We start from the raw sequence: 17,686 nt of genomic DNA, 5'->3' as shown, positions 1-17,686 counted from the left end.
CATTTCCATTATGTAGCCCAAAAGTAAATATATAATGTTAAGTAGTATCTCGAGTTTTAAATACTCCAGATCGAAGAGATGATAAAGTTGATGTGGAAAAAAAAAATCTCACGTGGAATTTAAGTCTTAGAAACTCGAGTCTCTCAAAGAAAACCAAGAGAAATTTTTTTGACCTTAACCTTATCGATAATTTCTTCTTCTCTCTTCTTGTCTTTGGCTTTCTCTCTAGATCAAGCCCAAATCGGGCCTCCAAGGTCGAAGCTCACTTATTGAGCTCAAGCACAAACACCATGAGCCACCATTGAGGTGGTTCCCTCAAGCTCTATCTCATTCCCTATCTTTCTTAGTCAAAACCCCATATCAAAGCCCATGAACTTTCCCCTCTTTCTCTTTGTTTGATCGAATACCCTATGGGACTCTAGGTAGTGCGCAGGTAGCAGATTTATGAAGAGGAGGTTGAGAGGTTCACAGATCGAGATAAGATGGTGGCGCATAAATTTGTTTTTTGTTAAGTTTGGGTTTGCAGGGGAGATGTAAATGAGTTAGTGTGTATGTGAAAATATGAATACCTGAAGGTGCATTTTTTGGCGAATTTGTATTTTGTGCTAGTGAATTTGAGCAGGGTCAAAGTTTCTCTCGGTTTTCTTTAAGAAAATTGAGTCTTCGAGACTCAAGTTTTACATGGATTTTTTGTCCACGTCAATTTTGTTACCTCTCAAAACTCAAGTCTTTAAGGCTCGAAATGCTACTTAACTAATATATTTGTTTTGGGGTTGCATAACAAAAATGGGCCAAAGGGCAAAAAATTCCCAACACTGATTTACTTAAACCTTTCTCTGCTTTTCAAACACAAAACATTAGGGGTAATTTGTAGAATAGTAGGAGTTTGCCACACTATATAGTTAGTTAGCAAGAACTGGAAAGAAATGAGGAAAATAACATCTCGAGCTTGTGAGGCTCGAGTTTGGTGGAAAAATCGAGCCTCAAAGACTTGAGTTCTGATTACTGAGATGGACAAGTTTTTGCCACATGGAACTCGAGTTCCAAAGAAGAAGATGAACGAAGATGACGATAAAGATGAAGAACCAGAAATGGGAAGAAAAAGCAAAATAAGGGAACCAAAATGGGAAGAAGAAGCAGAAGTACCAGATCCGAAAACCTCTCTAGAGAACGCAGATCTGACGAAGAAGAATCATGGGCTGGAGAACGCATATTCGACGAAGAAGAATCACTGGCTAATCCGATGAAGAAGAATCATGAGTGAAGGAAAGAAGAACAGGGGAAGAAGAAGTGGCACAAAAAGTAAATGGTGGAACTCGAGTCTTAAAAACTCGAGTTCCACGTGGATTTTTTTCCACATCAGCTTCCACCACTTGCAACTCGAGTTTTAAAAACTCGATTTCTATTTTGGAACTCGAGTTTTAGACACTCGAGATGCTAGCTTATTGAATAATTTTACAAACTAGACAACTAATTAAAATATTATAAAAATAAAGCTAAATGCAAAAAAAAAAAAAAAAAAAAAAAAAAAAAAAAAATCCAAAACATTATACCCCAGAGCTCAATCTCACTTTGACCATTTTAATACATACGCTCTAAAAAGCAATTCAACCAATATTCAAAATTCGACCTACGTAATGATTTTAGGACACTTAACGTTTTCAATTGCTTTCTTCTTATAATATGATAAGATTTAATTGACTACTTTGTTAATGACAATGATGTACTATTTAGCAGAAAAAAATAATAATAATGACAATGATGTGCTAGTGCTACTTTTTTTACTTTTTCTTTTTCTTTTGTTTTTTTTTTTTTTTTTCCTTCTTTTTTTGTTGATAGAAGTGCCACATCTTTTTTAAAATGTTGATTTTGACCCTTGAAAAATGTCTGTTGTTAGTTCTAGTTCTTTTAATATATGGACAATTTTTTTTTTTTTTGGTTATATGCATACAAACATTATAGATAACTTCAACACGGCCAGATGCAAACAAAAATTATCCAGGAATTGATAAATGCACTCTTTAGCTTATTGTAAGTCCCACAAGAATGATGTGCTAGTGCTACTTTTTTTTCTTTTTCTTTTGTTTTTTTTTTTTGTTGTTTTTTTTTTTTGTTGATAGAAACATCTTTTTTAAATGTTGATTTTGACCCTTGAAAAATGTCTGTTAGTTCTAGTTCTTTTAATATATGGACAATTTTTTTTTTTGGTTATATGCATACAAACATTATAGATAGCTTCAACACGGCTAGATGCAAACAAAAATTATCCAGGAATTGATAAATGCACTCTTTAGCTTATTGTAAGTCCCATAAGAGCTCACATAAAAATAAAATAAAAGAGTCCCACAAGAGCCGAAAGCACCTTTATTCATTACGCAATTTACGCCTTTTCAAAGTTATGCATCAATATCACTACATTCACATGATTGAGAGTTAAGACAAAAAATTATGCTACAGACACAAACTATTTTACAATAATTTTACGAAATCAACTACACTCAACTGAATCACACAAGATACTCTAATTATGCCTAAGCTAGATTTATGGGGTGCATTCCTAAAAAGCCTTAGGTGCAAAATGGTAATAAAGCATGGTTAAGACAGAAACAAGATGAGTGATTTTTTTTCCCCTCTTGATCAGTAAGATGAGTGAAAGTATTGAGTCATCCAAATATGTGCATGCAGGTGAATGATTTTTCCAGGTACTCAAAAGCGATCGTGTAAAGTTAAGTCACTTCCAATCTAGTGAGATAAACCTTCACACTTATACCCCACATACCAAATACTAAATACACTATATAATATATGTACTCTACCATTTCTATATATACATTCAAGTCTTCAACCAATATTCACACTTCGACCTATGCAATGATTAGGACTTTTATAATATAATAGAAAGATTTAATAGACATCTGTCTATTAGTTCTTTTTAACATATATATGGACTTTGTATATTTTTTGTATATACACAGATGAATACAAAAATTTCCCAGGTATTGATAAATGTACTCTTCAGCTTTTAAATGCAAAGAGGTAAACGCTTCAATATTCATTACACCTTTTCAAATGTATCGTACAAACAGTTATGCATCATCACTACATTCACATGAATGAGACACAAAAATCAGCTACCAAACTCAGCTGCATCGAGCAAGATAATCTTGATTGTTATGCTTAAGCCTGCAGATTTATGCTGGTTGGGGTGCACATAGACAATATTAGAGTATGCTTTATAATAAGCAGTCATAAGTTTGGCTAGGTCCATTAAACCGGGGCCTACCTGAGGGAAAATTACCATGCCACATCAGAGTTACCAACCAAGACCTAAAAAGTAGTAAAAATATCCGTGCATAAATTTGAACTTTGATTTCTTTTATTTATCATTCTTCACTAAAGTTTGAGAAAGTCTATAGACACAAAAGATTTGACACCTTTTGATATGGCAAAGTGCTAGTGTTGATAAAAAAGTGATATCAGTTGTGAGCTTAGATGAGAATCAGTAAAAACTTGTTAATTCAACTGTTGAGAAAGATAATGTCAAATTATCTTCATATATTTTGAACCATGCACTAAGCGCTTAAGGGTTCAAGGAGAAAGGGGTTAAATTGTTAATATTGCAGCATTTTATTATATATCAGCGGTGCGGCATTGTTGGTTTTGGGCCCTTTTTTGGCACCGCACCTATAGAGGCGATTTCCCCTCCTGCCTAACCACACCTTACTTGTGGAAAGGTTAAAACCAGTATACACAAAGTGCGGTGTGATTATTTTGATTATTCAACTAAAATTACTTTCTTGTACTCCATTTTCTCAAGAACCAAACACAATGCAATTAACACACCCAAACCACGTCAGATCATAAAAAAATAATAATAATTAAAAAAAAAAACATTCATATTCACTATATTTCTCTAATACCCACCCACCATACTAGACACCTACAGTGGAGCCTTGTTACGGTCAATCCGGGGCGCCCGCCAGTTTCTTCAGTGCAAACAGGCCTACTAGAATATATGTATTCCTAAGTTCCTAACCATTTCAAAAAAATATAAAAAACTAAACAAAAAGAAATCATCTTCATCAGCCTAGCAGAAGTTAAAAATGGATCAGATTTAATGTTGGCCCCAGTATGTGTCTCAGAGAACCTAAATTCACTTCCAAAACCCCTTGACTGCTGCAAGGTCTGAGCAAATGCCTGGTATTCGAGTATATCAGCATCACTAACACTCCTACGGGCAAACTTCATGGACTCCTTAAAATGAGCAGCTTTAATCTCTGCCACTTCATTGTTGTCATCCTCGTCCATAGCCTCAGGATTCTTGCTTCTCCTCCTCTCCTTCTCTCTGTCCTGCAATAATAACAAATTCCAAACTTACAGTCAATGTATTTTCAACTGGAACAATACTAATATATATCTCCACCAGGAAGGGTATTCCACTTAGCCATGAACACTAATGGTGCTCGTTTGTTTCTCCAAGGAATTAAAAGGACCATCATAATTCAAATGCATTCCTAAAATGCCTAAGGATGCAAAATGGTAATAAAGCATGGTTAAGACAGAAACAAGATGAGTGATTTTTTTTTTCTTTTGATCAGTAAGATGAGTGAAAGTATTGAGTAATCCAAAATATATGCATGCAGGTGAATGATTTCTCCAGGTACTCAAAAGTGATCGTGTAAAGTTAAATCGAGGAACCGGAAGAAGAGAATACCTTTTTAATGTTCTCTCTTATAGCATATTTGCATGCTCGCTGGCAAATCTCTGTGATGTCAGCTCCACTGAAGCCTTGAGTACGTTTGGCCATTGCTCTCAAATCAACATCTTTAGAGACAGGTGATTTTCTCAAGCGGGATTTAAAGATTTGATAGCGTGACTTCTCATCAGGGAGAGGAATATAAATCAATTGGTCAAGACGACCAGGCCTCAGAAGTGCTGGGTCAATTATGTCAGGTCTGTTGGTAGCCCCAATTATGAACACAGTCTTCTTTGCAGACATGCCATCCATTTCAGTAAGAAGCTGGTCCAGAACCCGATCAGCAGCACCACCTGCATCCCCAACACTGCTTCCTCTCTGCAACAACAACAACAATTGAGGTATTAACATTTTAAATGAGAGACCAACTATAAACTGGATTTAATTATGTAACCCACACAATGTAAAATATCAACAACTCATCTCAATTCACAGCCAAAGTTATAATCTAACTTATCTGTAAACAATCGCGCCTGAATTGCCCATAAGGTCTACGATCCAAAGTTTTGAATGACAATTCCCAACAAGACTAGTCCAGAGTTAATTCTTTTTTATGCTAAGAGGAGATTTTATACACTAAAAAAACCTTAACCAACCTGGGAAACAATTGAATCAAGCTCATCAAAGAAAAGGACACATGGTGCAGATTGTCGAGCCTTGTCAAAAATTTCTCGAACATTGGCTTCACTCTCACCAAACCACATTGTAAGCAGTTCAGGGCCCTTGATACTGATGAAGTTTGCTTGACATTCATTTGCAATTGCCTTGGCCAATAGAGTTTTCCCACATCCTGGGGGACCATATAAAAGGACCCCTTTTGAAGGTGACATTCCAAATTTCTCCAATTTCTCTGGGTGCTCCACAGGATACTGTACAGTCTGTGAGGAATAGAAGGCAAAAAGAAAGTCTCAGCTATAAGCTTGTTAAGAATCACATGACAATAGAAATGCACTGAAACCAATTTAGCAAAAATAATTACCTCTTGAAGTTCCCACTGAACATTCTCAAGGCCTCCAATGTCTTCCCAGCTGACATTGGGCACTTCAACCACCTGTTTACCAAAAATCAATCGATCAAAAAACAGTTGAATATTAGATTGATATATCTGTACAACATAATCATCTGACACATAATAAAAGATTTCACCAGGGGGGAAAAAATTACTATTTCTCGTAAAGCGGATGGGTTGCTTGTTCCAAGAGCAGTCTGGAAGTGCTCATTAGTAACAGCCATAGAATTAAGTATCTCAGCATCAACAGATTCATCGTCCAAGTCAATCATATCCATCTTCTCTCTAATGCACTGCAGTGCAGCCTCAGTGCAGAGAGCAGCAAGATCGGCACCAACAAACCCATGGGTATCTTTTGCAATTCTTTCCAAATCAACCTGGACGGGGGTAGAACATTTATTATCAGAAAAATGATAATAAACATAATAAATAAGCATCTTAAAACAGGAAGACAAGAGAGGGAAAAAAAATCAAGCAAATGACAAGCTCATATAAGTAAATTCTGCACAATTGTATCCGTAATTGGACCCAGATCCACCACCACCAGAATCTGCTTGATCCAATATATCTCACTTAATAACAAAGGTTAGAAGGGGTGAGCTTACATCATCAGAGAGTTTCATGCTCTTGGTATGGATGCGAAGAACTTCAAGGCGGCCAACTTCATCCGGAACACCAATATCTATTTCCCTATCAAAACGACCAAACCTTCTCAAAGCCGGGTCAATGCTATTTGGACGATTTGTAGCCCCAATAAAGATAACTTGGGCCTGAGATTTCAGTCCATCCATAAGAGTCAAAAGTTGTGAAACAATCCTCCTTTCAACTTCACTATGTGTCTTCTCCCGCTTAGGAGCAATGCAATCAATCTCATCAATGAAAATGATGGATGGAGCATTCCTTTCAGATTCTTCAAACACCTTCCGGAGATTGCTTTCACTCTCTCCAGCCAATTTGGACATAATCTCTGGTCCATTAATACTGCAAAAAAACGCTCCAGTTTCATTAGCCACAGCTCTACCTATTAACGTCTTTCCAGAACCTGGGGGTCCATAAAGCAAAATGCCTTTAGGTGGTTTCACACCAATTGATTCAAAAAGCTGAGGGTGCCTTAGAGGCAGCTCCACTAACTCACGAATCTGAGCCATCTGATTCCAAACTCCACCCACATCATCGTATCCAACTTCATCCAACCTATCTTCATCCTCCCTTCTGACAGGATCCCCCTCATAAAAGATTTCTGTGTCTGGGGAAACCACACAATACTCCCCTGGGTCGGTTTCCATAACCTTGAACTGTACACTTTTCATCCCTCCCTCGACAAGGAATAGGTCTCCCTTCCTTACAGGGCGATAAGCATCCAAGAAATACGCTGCAAACCCATCATTGGCACCAAAAAGAAAATTTGGAAACAGTATCATATGAGATTTTAAAATATATATATATATATATATATATATATAAAAGGATGAAATAGATGATTAAATATGAAATCTCAAGGATTAAATAACCTTGAACAGAAGTAAATGTCATACACTAAAAGAAAAACAGTGCATTATCAAAGTACTTTAAACTATTATGGTCGGTGTTTCAATTTTTCTACTGAAATCAGGTGAAATACACGTAAGGATCGATCCTAGGTCCATTTGAGATGAATTGCAACCAATATGTGTTCATATAGGATTAGACTCACTATAGAATCAAGAGAAATTAAGATGAAACACAAACTCTATGCGCTATGTTGAACTCCTTATTCCAACGTCAAATTTTTCAGGGAATTACCACCAAAAGAGCTTTTTTTTTGGGTGGGGGCAGGGGATATTATTTGGTGTAACTAGAAGATAAAGAATTCTTTATCAATTAATACAGGATGTCAAACATGTATGACATAGTTTACATATAAATCTTCAACTAATCGATCACTTGAAAGCTGTATTAAAATTATATATATATATATATATATATATATATATATATAAATTGCTGAAACATATAATAACAGAGAGAACACAACCCTATTGTAAAAAGGGATCATCCATGCAAAATACACGTGCTTTCATGTGGTGTGAGGTCGATGAGTCCACACCGGAAACCCCCTTTTTATTCAGCAAAAAAAGAAAAAAAAAAGATCATCTATGCAAAATACAGGAACAGCGTTATACTTCGGCAGATATTTCAAAGCCGGGGAAGAAGTAACAGCCCCAATTGAAGGCAAAGCTTTTACTTCCCCACAAGCTATAGAGTATAAACATTTTAGTGGTAGATAATTTCTTCATTGGAGAGAGAGAGAGAGAACCTGATTAAAATACATGTACAAAAATTCACCAAAAAAATGTAATATAACTTCATTACTACCGAATAAATCACTATGAAAGGAAAGATAGCAACAGAAAAAGACCAGCACACTTTTCTGTTTGACAAACACATCAAGGGAAGAAAATTTTTTCCACAATGCAGGTTAAAAACTCACGTTTCAGTTATGTGTCGAACAGATTGCCTGTAACACCTTCTATAGTATCATCAACAGGCAGTATGTGGACACGCATCCCATACTTAACATCAGGGCACTGGTGCACAGATACAACATCCCCAAGCCGAACCCTCAGATTTGATCTAACAACCTTGTTCATCCTAATCTTTGGCTCCTCACATGTTTCATCGGGAATAGCAATGCAGATTGTGTCCTTCCGCTTCTTTACCTGCCATCCAGTTCATCCAATGTAAATAAAACACACAGCACATTAAACCAAGAACAAACATTGTGAAACATAGACAGTCAGGAGCTCAAAAATGAATCAAAAACGATTCCCATCCTTAGGAATCACAAACACTACATTTATACTTTTTTTTTTTTTTTTTGATAAACCACTACATTTATACATTTTAGAGAAACAGATACCCAAGCAGACACAACCGAACAATCACAACAATTACTAAAGTGCAAAAATCAAGTTTTAGTCCACTGGAAGTTGCAAGAGTAGTGTACCAAACCCCCTACAACTTTGTTGTAAATTCTTAACATGATTTATCCTATTCTTACCCAAAAAAAAAAAAGTAGAAAAGAGATATTTGAGGAGCAGACTTTTCTGTGCAAACTGGGATTCAACTTGGAGTTTCAATAATTTGGGAAAGACCAGGAATCAGAGCTGAATAACTCTGATTCCATAAAGCTAACAAACAACGTCTTATGACATTCAAAGCATCCATTGTACTACCCAGATATGGCTCATAATCATGAATAGAACTCCATTCTTTGGCTAAAAAAATAAAGTACTCAAAGATTCCCAAACAGTCAATCCCCCTAAAAATTTCATAGTTTTGAAATGAAAAGGTAAGCATTAGCCAAACCTGAACATAAACATTAGCACAGTCAACAAGTTAGCTCTTCAAAGCACAACTTTACCCCAAACCTCCCTCAAAAAACTCATTGAAACAGAAAAACAATATCCAAAGGTTTTAAAACCCAAACTATAATATATCAAATCAAACCCACAAAACCAAGTTCACAAAAAAACACAACACAACAACAATTCACCCAAAAAAAAAAAACGCAAAGCGAGACTTCAGGAACCAAATTTAAAAATAAAAAACATAAAAATCCCTTAAATCTGATACCTTGATGAGAATCGTGTCGCCGCGGAAAAGCCGGAGCTTCTGTATGGTATCAGGGTGCAAAGCGACGAAGGAGTTATCGTCGTAGACCGCCTCGTCAACGACAAGCCGATTCGACAACTTTTTCCTCTCTAGAATCGCCGTCGAGAAGTCCTTCTTCCCCGATTTCCTGAAAAATCACCACCACAACCAAACAAAAGAAAATTGAACACTGGAATTTCGAAATCAGGGTTGGAAAAAAGTTGGTAATGAAATGAGGGATAACGAGAGTGTGACTCACGAGTCGCCCTCGTGGTGCACCATTGTGGTTGGGATCGGAAAAGTATCGAATCAAAACGAAGTGAGTGGTCAGAGAGAGAGAGTGAGAGACAAAGGTAAAGCATTGGCATTCGTAGATGTAAAATGCATATAAACCCATTTTCGAAGAAAATGTAACAAAAGAAATCAGCAAAAAGCAGAGACCCACATCTGGGTATGCATGTGCATTGCCGTGCAATTGTGTGTTCTTATACATTGCTACGGTATTGTCTATAAATACTGGAGCTTGTCCCAGTTTAATGCAACTGTTTTTTAGTCCATACATTGGTACAGTACAAGTGATAATACATTTTGGTCATATTTGAAGACACAAAACTACGTGGAAATTGAATAAGGAAGAGACCAACGTTCGAGAGTATCTTGGTTGCGACAAGGTGACTCAGAAATACTATAATTTTTTTTTTTTCATACCGTTGCAGACCAACGAAGATGATGAAGGTGTCTTTGAGAAGGTTTTTAAGGATTTATTCACAAAGTTCAAATCCGGTTGTTTTGGAGGGAAGGATTGCAAGCTGTTGTAACTTGTAAAAGTCACTGCTGATATTCAAAATTCGACCTATGTAATGAATAGGACATATTACTGTTTGAATTTCTTTATTTTATTATTAAGATTTAATACACAATCTTTGTTTTTTTTTTTTTTTTTTTGCTAAAAATACACATTCTTTGTTAATGACATGGTGTTCTACATCTTCTATTTAAATATTGATCTTGACACGGGAAAAATGTCTGTTACTTATTTTGGTTTTTTTTTAGAGAAAAACGTTAGTTCTTTTTTATATAAGGACTTTCTTCTTTTTTGTATATACATATACATAAAATATATAAGAAAATTCTAGATAAATATATATATATATATATATATATTTTTTTTTTTTATTTATATATATAAAAGGCAAAAATTCAAAACTGACCCTTTAACTTGCAGTTTTGTTATTTCAGTCTTCTAACTAACTTGCAGTTTTGTTATTTCAGTCTTCTAACTTTCAATTGTTGTTAATTAGGTACTCCGTTAAACTTTAGTTATGTTCTGCCATTAATTGAGCCAAAACGACGTCTTTTTAGCTTTTTTTATAATAAATTTTGGAATTAAAAGAAAATTTAAAATTTTGACATTAAAAAAAAAAAAAAAACATTTAGTAGAAAAGCTAAATGGGCATAATGGGCAACTGCACCTGAAGGTCAGCTAGAAGAAGAGTTAAAGACAGAGCCTTGGAGAGAGAAGAGCGGCCATTGGTAGCGAGATAAAGAAATGATGGGGACAAATTCTATATGCTACTATAATAAAGAAATGACTCACTTTTCTATACTATATAAGTATAGATTACTCCAAAACGGCTATCGATGCATACAAAAAATTTTCCAGGAATTGATGTCCCACAAGAGCTCACATCAAGAAAGAAAGCCCCACAAGAGCCGAAAGTGCCTCAATTCATTACGACTTTTCATATGTCTTGTACAAAGCAACATCACCACATTCACATGATTGAGAATTATGAGAAACTCTCAGCTGCACCACGCAAGAACACTCTAATTATGATTAACCCAGAGTAATGGGGTGCACCTTGAGTCATGAGACAATATCAGACTACGCTTTAAGCAATAAAAAACTTGGCTTGGTTTATTGAACCAGGCCTACCTGAGAGAAAACTACCATGCTCCATCAAAGTTACCTCGAACTAGTAGAGTATTAAAAAAAGCAAGACTTAAGACTTAAGTACAGTACTTAGATGCTGTTTTTTAAGTTTCTTTTTTAAGATTTTCCCATGTAAATTTTTTCTCATAAGAAGGAAATGTATTTTTTAGTTAAATAGCCACATAACTGAATATTAAAAGATAAACCTAAAGAACAACACCTAAGGTACTGTAACTAAATTTTTTCCTATTAAAAAATAACCATGCATAAATTTGAATATTCTTGGCCAATTAGGCCCATAGATTTCTTTTGTTTTTCCAATTCATCACTTAAGTTTTCATCCATAAATAACAATGTTTGAGAACGGAAAACCGGATGTTTAAGTTTAACCTAGTAACCCACCAGGCCTGGTTAAGTACCAAATGGCAAAAGCAGTAACGGCGGACACGAAGGCCCTGCCCCATTGTGACCCAAAAAGACATGCATTAAGTTCAACAGACGTGTCACTGAAGATTTGATAAATATAAAACCTAACTATACAAATCATCTTCATCAGCAGCACCACCAGCAGAAGTTGCAAATGGATCAGATCCAGAGGTGGCCCCAGTACGTGTCTCAGAGAACCTAAATTCACTTCCAAAACCCCTAGACTGCTGCAAGGTCTGAGCAAATGCCTGGTATTTGCGTATATCAGCATCACTAACACTCCTACGGGCAAACTTCATGGACTCCTCAAAATGAGCAGCCCTAATCTCTGCCACTTCATCGTTTTCGTCCTCATCCATAGCCTCAGGATTCTCACTTCTCCTCCTCTCCTTCTCTATGTCCTGCAGTAATAACAATTTCCAAACTTACAGTCAATGTATTTTCAATGGGAACATATACAAATATCTACTCCATTTCAAGCAAAGCAAAGGGCTAAGGTATATGATAATATCATTGCAATTTCGGTCCCATAATGCGAAGGAGCTATCTTGGTTAATAATTGGGTCCACTTTGTTTGAACAGATTCCCTTTTTCATAAGAGCATTGTTTCAGTCCTCGAGACTATCACAACCCCCACCCTTTTGCCCCAACAAATAAAGGAACCAAAATAAACATACTTAGCACAAAGGGAAAAAAAGGAGGGCTGAAACCCCAGACCTCCACCAGGAAGGGTAGAGATACTCCACTTTCGCCGTGAACACTAATGTCTAATCTCCAAGGAATTAAAAGGACCATCACAATTCAAAATACATTCCAAAAAATCCTATAAATGCAAAATGCTAATAAAGCATGGTTAGGACAGAAACAAGATGAGTGATTTTTTTTTCCTTTTCATCAGTAAGATGAGTGAAGGTATCGAGTCATCCAAAATATGTGCATGCAGGTGAATGATTTTTCCAGGTACTCAAAAGCGATTGTGTAAAGTTAAATCAAGAAAAGGGCAAAAAGAATACCTTCTCTATGTTCTCTCTTATAGCATACTTGCATGCTCGCTGGCAAATTTCTGTGATGTCAGCTCCACTGAAGCCTTGAGTATATTTGGCCAGTGCTCTCAAATCGACATCTTTTGAGACAGGTGATTTTCTCAAGCAGGATTTAAAGATTTGAAAACGTGACTCCTCATCAGGGAGAGGAATATAAATCAATTGGTCAAGACGACCAGGCCTAAGAAGTGCTGGGTCAATTATGTCAGGTCGGTTGGTAGCCCCAATTATGAACACGGTCTTCTTTGCAGACATGCCATCCATTTCAGTAAGAAGCTGGTTCAGAACCCGATCAGCAGCACCACCAGCATCCCCAACACTGCTTCCTCTCTGCAACGACAATTAAGATATTACGTGTAAAATGAGAGACCATCGATAAACAGGATTTAATTATGTAACCCACACAATGTAAAATATCAACAACTCAGCCCAATTCAGAGCCAACGTTTTAATCCAACTTTATCTGTAAACAATTATGCATGAATTCCCTGTAAGCTATACAATTCAAAGTTTTTGAATGACAACTCACAAGACTAGGCCAGAATTATACTTTTTCTTCTTTATGCGAGGAGATTTTATACACTAAAAACACTTAACCAACCTGGGTAGCAATGGAGTCAAGCTCATCAAAGAAAAGGACACATGGGGCAGATTGTCGAGCCTTGTCAAAAATTTCTCGAACATTGGCTTCGCTCTCACCAAACCACATTGTAAGCAGCTCAGGGCCCTTGACACTGATGAAGTTCGCTTGACATTCATTTGCAATTGCCTTGGCCAATAGAGTCTTCCCACATCCTGGGGGACCATAAAAAAGGACCCCTTTTGAAGGTGACATTCCGAATTTCTCAAACTTCTCTGGGTGCTCCACAGGATACTGTACAGTCTGTGATAAAGAGAAGGCAAAAACAAAGTCTCAGCTATAACCTTGTTAAGTATCACAAAAAATACACTGAAACCAATTCAGCAAAAATAATTACCTCTTGAAGTTCCCGCTTAACATTCTCAAGGCCTCCAATGTCTTCCCATCCGACATTGGGCACTTCAACAACCTGTTCATCAAAAATCAATCAATTCAAAAATGGTTGACTATGAGATTTATATTTTTTTATATATAGGTAATATGAGATTTATATATCTGTACAACATAATCATCTGCCACCTAATAAAATTTTTCACCTGGGAAAATATAAAAGATTATAATAAATAAATAAAAACTCACAGTTTCACGTAAAGCAGATGGGTTGCTGGTTCCAAGAGCAGTCTGGAAGTGCTCATTGGTAACAGCCATGGAATTAAGTATCTCAGCATCAATAGAGTCATCTTCCAAGTCAATCACATCCATCTTCTCCCTAATGCATTGCAGTGCAGCCTCAGTGCAGAGAGCAGCAAGATCGGCACCAACATAACCATGGGTATCTTTTGAAATTCTTTCCAAATCAACCTGGAGGGGGTAGAACATTTATTATCAATAGATAAGCAAACATGAAACATGAAGACAAGAGGAAAAATTTTAAAAAAAAATTCAAGCAAATGCTGAGCTCATATATGCAGATTCTGCACAATTGTATTTGTATCCATAATTGAGCCCAAATCCACCAGAATCTACTCTATCCAATACATGTAATAAGCTTAATAACAAAGGTTAAAAGGGGCGAGCTTACTTCTTCAGAGAGCTTCATGTTCTTGGTATGGATGCGAAGAACTTCAAGGCGCCCAATCTCATCTGGAACACCAATGTCTATTTCCCTATCAAAACGACCAAATCTTCTCAAAGCTGGGTCAATGCTGTTTGGACGATTCGTAGCCCCCATGACAATAACATGGGCCCGAGATTTCAGCCCATCCATAAGAGTCAAAAGCTGTGAAACAATCCTCCTTTCAACTTCACCATGAGTCTTCTCCCTCTTAGGAGCAATAGAATCGAGCTCATCAATGAAAATGATGGATGGAGCATTCTTTTCAGCTTCTTCAAATGCCTTCCGGAGATTGCTTTCACTCTCCCCAGCCAATTTGGACATAATCTCTGGCCCATTAATACAGAAAAAGAAAGCTCCAGTTTCATTAGCCACAGCTCTAGCTATCAATGTCTTTCCAGAACCTGGGGGTCCATAAAGCAAAATGCCCTTTGGTGGTTTCACACCAATTGATTTAAAAAGCTGAGGGTGCCTTAGAGGCAGCTCCACTAACTCACGAATCTGAGCCATCTGCTTTCTAACACCACCCACATCATCATAACCAATTTCATCCAACCTATCCTCATCCTCCCTTCTGACCGGTTCCCCCTCACAGAAGATTTCTGTGTCTGGGGCAACCACACAATACTCCCCTGGGTCAGTTTCAATAACCTTGAACTCTACACTTCTCATCCCTCCCCTGACAAGGAATAGATCTCCCTTCCTTACAGGGCGATAAGCCTCCAAGAAATAAGCTGCAAACCCATCCAACACAGAGAAAATTAAGAAACAGTATCATATAAGATCAAAAAAGGATTAAAACAATTAAATATGAAATCTCACCCAAAAATGCAGGCATAAGGAGAGAGTTCCTCAACAAAGCATATCCAAATGTCATACATTTAAAAGAAAAGCAGGGGCAGTGTCAAAGTAATTAAAACTATCATGGTCGGTGTTTCAATATTTATATCAAAATCAGGAAATTTTCACATAGGGATCAAACCAAGTCCATTTGAGATGAATTACAAACAACATACGTTCATATAGGATGAGTCACTATAGAATCAAGAGAAAATAAGATGAAACACAAACTCTATGCTAAATGTTGAACACCGTAATCCAACAAATTTTCCAAGAAATTCTGGAGGAAACTACCACCAAAAAAAAGCAAGGGAAGAAGTAACAGCCACAATTTAAGGCAAAGCTTTTACTTTACAATCTATATATAGTTTAAACAATAAAAAAAAAAATTTAAATGGCATTACGGTGGAAGACATTTAGTAGCAGACAATCTCTTTCTTCATGAGAGAGACAGAGAGACAGAGAGAGAGATTGGGATAACCTGATTAAAATAAGTGTAGATAAATGTACAAGCAAAAAGATATGTAATATAACTTCATGTCTACCCAAAAAAAAAAAAAAAAACACAGTAGTTTATAAAAAAGTTAAATGACTATGAAAGAGAAGATAGCAACAGAAAAAGACCGGTACACTTTCCTGATTGAAATAAAGGACCCTAAGAAACACTGACAAACACGTCAACTGACAAAAAATATTTCCACAAGGCATGTTTTTGAAACTTACGTTTCAAATATGCGTCAAATAGGTTGCCAGTAACACCTTCTATAGTATCATCAACAGGCAGTATGTGGACACGCTTCCCATACTTAACATCAGGGCACTGGTGTACAGATACTACATCCCCAAGCCGAACCCTCAGATTTGATCTAACAACCTTGTTCATCCTAATCTTTGGCTCCTCACATGTTTCATCAGCAAGAGCAATGCAGACTGTATCCTTTCGTTTCTTGCCCTGCCATCCAATTCACCAAATATAAATAAAACAGAGCACAATAAACCAAAAACATTGTAAAACATAGACTGCCAGGAGCTCAATCAAAAACGATTTCCATCCATAAGGTATCACAAACACCACATTTATATGTTTTAGAGAAACAGATACCCAAGCAGGCACAACAGAATGACCACAACAATTATTAAAGTGCAAAACCCAAGTTTTAGAATTTAGTCCACTGGAACATGCAAGAGTAGTACAGCTGAGCAAACCCCTATTACTTGTTGTAGGTCCTTACTAATTTGTTGTAAATTCAAAACACACTTCCTCCTATTCCTATAGGAAGGATAGGAAAAAGAAAAATGCGCTACCAAAAAAAAAAAAAAATTGTGCAAAGTGGGATTCAAATAATGTGGGGAAAACCCCTTCCTCCTACTATCATGTTTTGCTTTCTTATCTAGCAACCAACCCGTGGACCAGGAATCAGAGCTGAATAGTCTGACTCCATAACATTCAAGCAAACAAACACCATCATGGAGCAATTAAAGCATCCAATGCAATACCCAGATATGACTCGTAATCATTAACTCCAAACTTTGGCCAAAAAAATAAAGTACTCAAATATTCCCAAACACTCATAACAACAACAAAAAAGGTAAGCCTTAGCCTAACCTGAACACAAACATTAACACACAGCAAGTCAGCTTCTCAAAGTACAGCATAACTCCCCAAACTCACTCACAAAACTCATTGAAACAAATCAATATCCTAACTTTTTAGAACCCAACTAAAAGGCTTAACTTTATCACACCAAACCCACAAAACAAACCTCTAAAATTCCACACCCAAAACGCACAACACAAACAACAATTCACAAACCCAGACTTCAGGAACAAAATTTAGCAATAAAAACAAATAAACAACCACAAAAAACATAAATTCCCAAATTAAATCTGATACCTTGATAAGAATCGTGTCGCCACGGAAAAGCTGGAGCTTTTCCATGGTGTCAGGGTGCAAAGCGACAACGGAGTTGTCGTCGTTGACCGCCTCGTCAACGACAAGCCGATTCGGCGACTTCTTCCTCTCCAGAATCGCCGTCGAAAAGTCCTTCTTCGCCGGTTTCCTGAAAAAAAAAAAGTCACAACCACCACACCAAACCAAACCAAACCAAACAAGAATTAAACACTGAATTCGCGAAATTAGGGTTCGAAAAAAGCCGAAACGAATTGAGAAGATAACGAGTTGACTCACGGTTCGGACGATTCGCCCTGGTGCGCCATTGTGTTTGGGATCGGAGAGAGCAAAGCAAAACGAAGCGAAGAGAGAGAGAGAGAGAGAGAGAGATGAGAGAGTAAGTTAAGGGATGAGAGACTTGGATGAGTGTATTTATATGAGGGGGGGCTCGACTTGTTTGC

General features: G+C 36.8%; 1 protein-coding gene and 1 pseudogene across 2 annotated transcripts in view; both read right to left on the bottom strand.

The window, feature by feature from the left end:
• The window catches only part of LOC126723366 (cell division cycle protein 48 homolog), a 62,792-nt gene extending 45,106 nt beyond the window's left edge, over positions 1-17,686 (bottom strand). The window contains exons 1-9 of one of the 2 annotated variants that reach the window (XM_050426745.1): positions 17,523-17,686; positions 17,229-17,394; positions 16,058-16,286; positions 14,462-15,228; positions 14,020-14,241; positions 13,778-13,849; positions 13,402-13,683; positions 12,771-13,130; positions 11,599-12,158 (exon numbers count right to left, since the gene is read on the bottom strand). In XM_050426745.1, the coding sequence (XP_050282702.1) occupies positions 11,862-12,158; positions 12,771-13,130; positions 13,402-13,683; positions 13,778-13,849; positions 14,020-14,241; positions 14,462-15,228; positions 16,058-16,286; positions 17,229-17,394; positions 17,523-17,551 (2,424 nt within the window). In that variant the 5' untranslated portion in view covers positions 17,552-17,686 and the 3' untranslated portion in view covers positions 11,599-11,861. Of the gene's footprint in view, positions 1-11,598; positions 12,159-12,770; positions 13,131-13,401; positions 13,684-13,777; positions 13,850-14,019; positions 14,242-14,461; positions 15,229-16,057; positions 16,287-17,228; positions 17,395-17,522 lie in introns of those variants that run through there. The other variant, XM_050426753.1, reaches the window with a different exon arrangement.
• On the bottom strand, positions 3,835-10,112 carry LOC126723363 (cell division cycle protein 48 homolog; annotated as a pseudogene).

Source organism: Quercus robur, chromosome 1 (assembly GCF_932294415.1).
Source record: "Quercus robur chromosome 1, dhQueRobu3.1, whole genome shotgun sequence".
Lineage (NCBI taxonomy): Eukaryota > Viridiplantae > Streptophyta > Magnoliopsida > Fagales > Fagaceae > Quercus > Quercus robur.
Note: the sequence above shows the minus strand (reverse complement) of the source record. Positions and strands in the feature narration are given on the sequence as shown.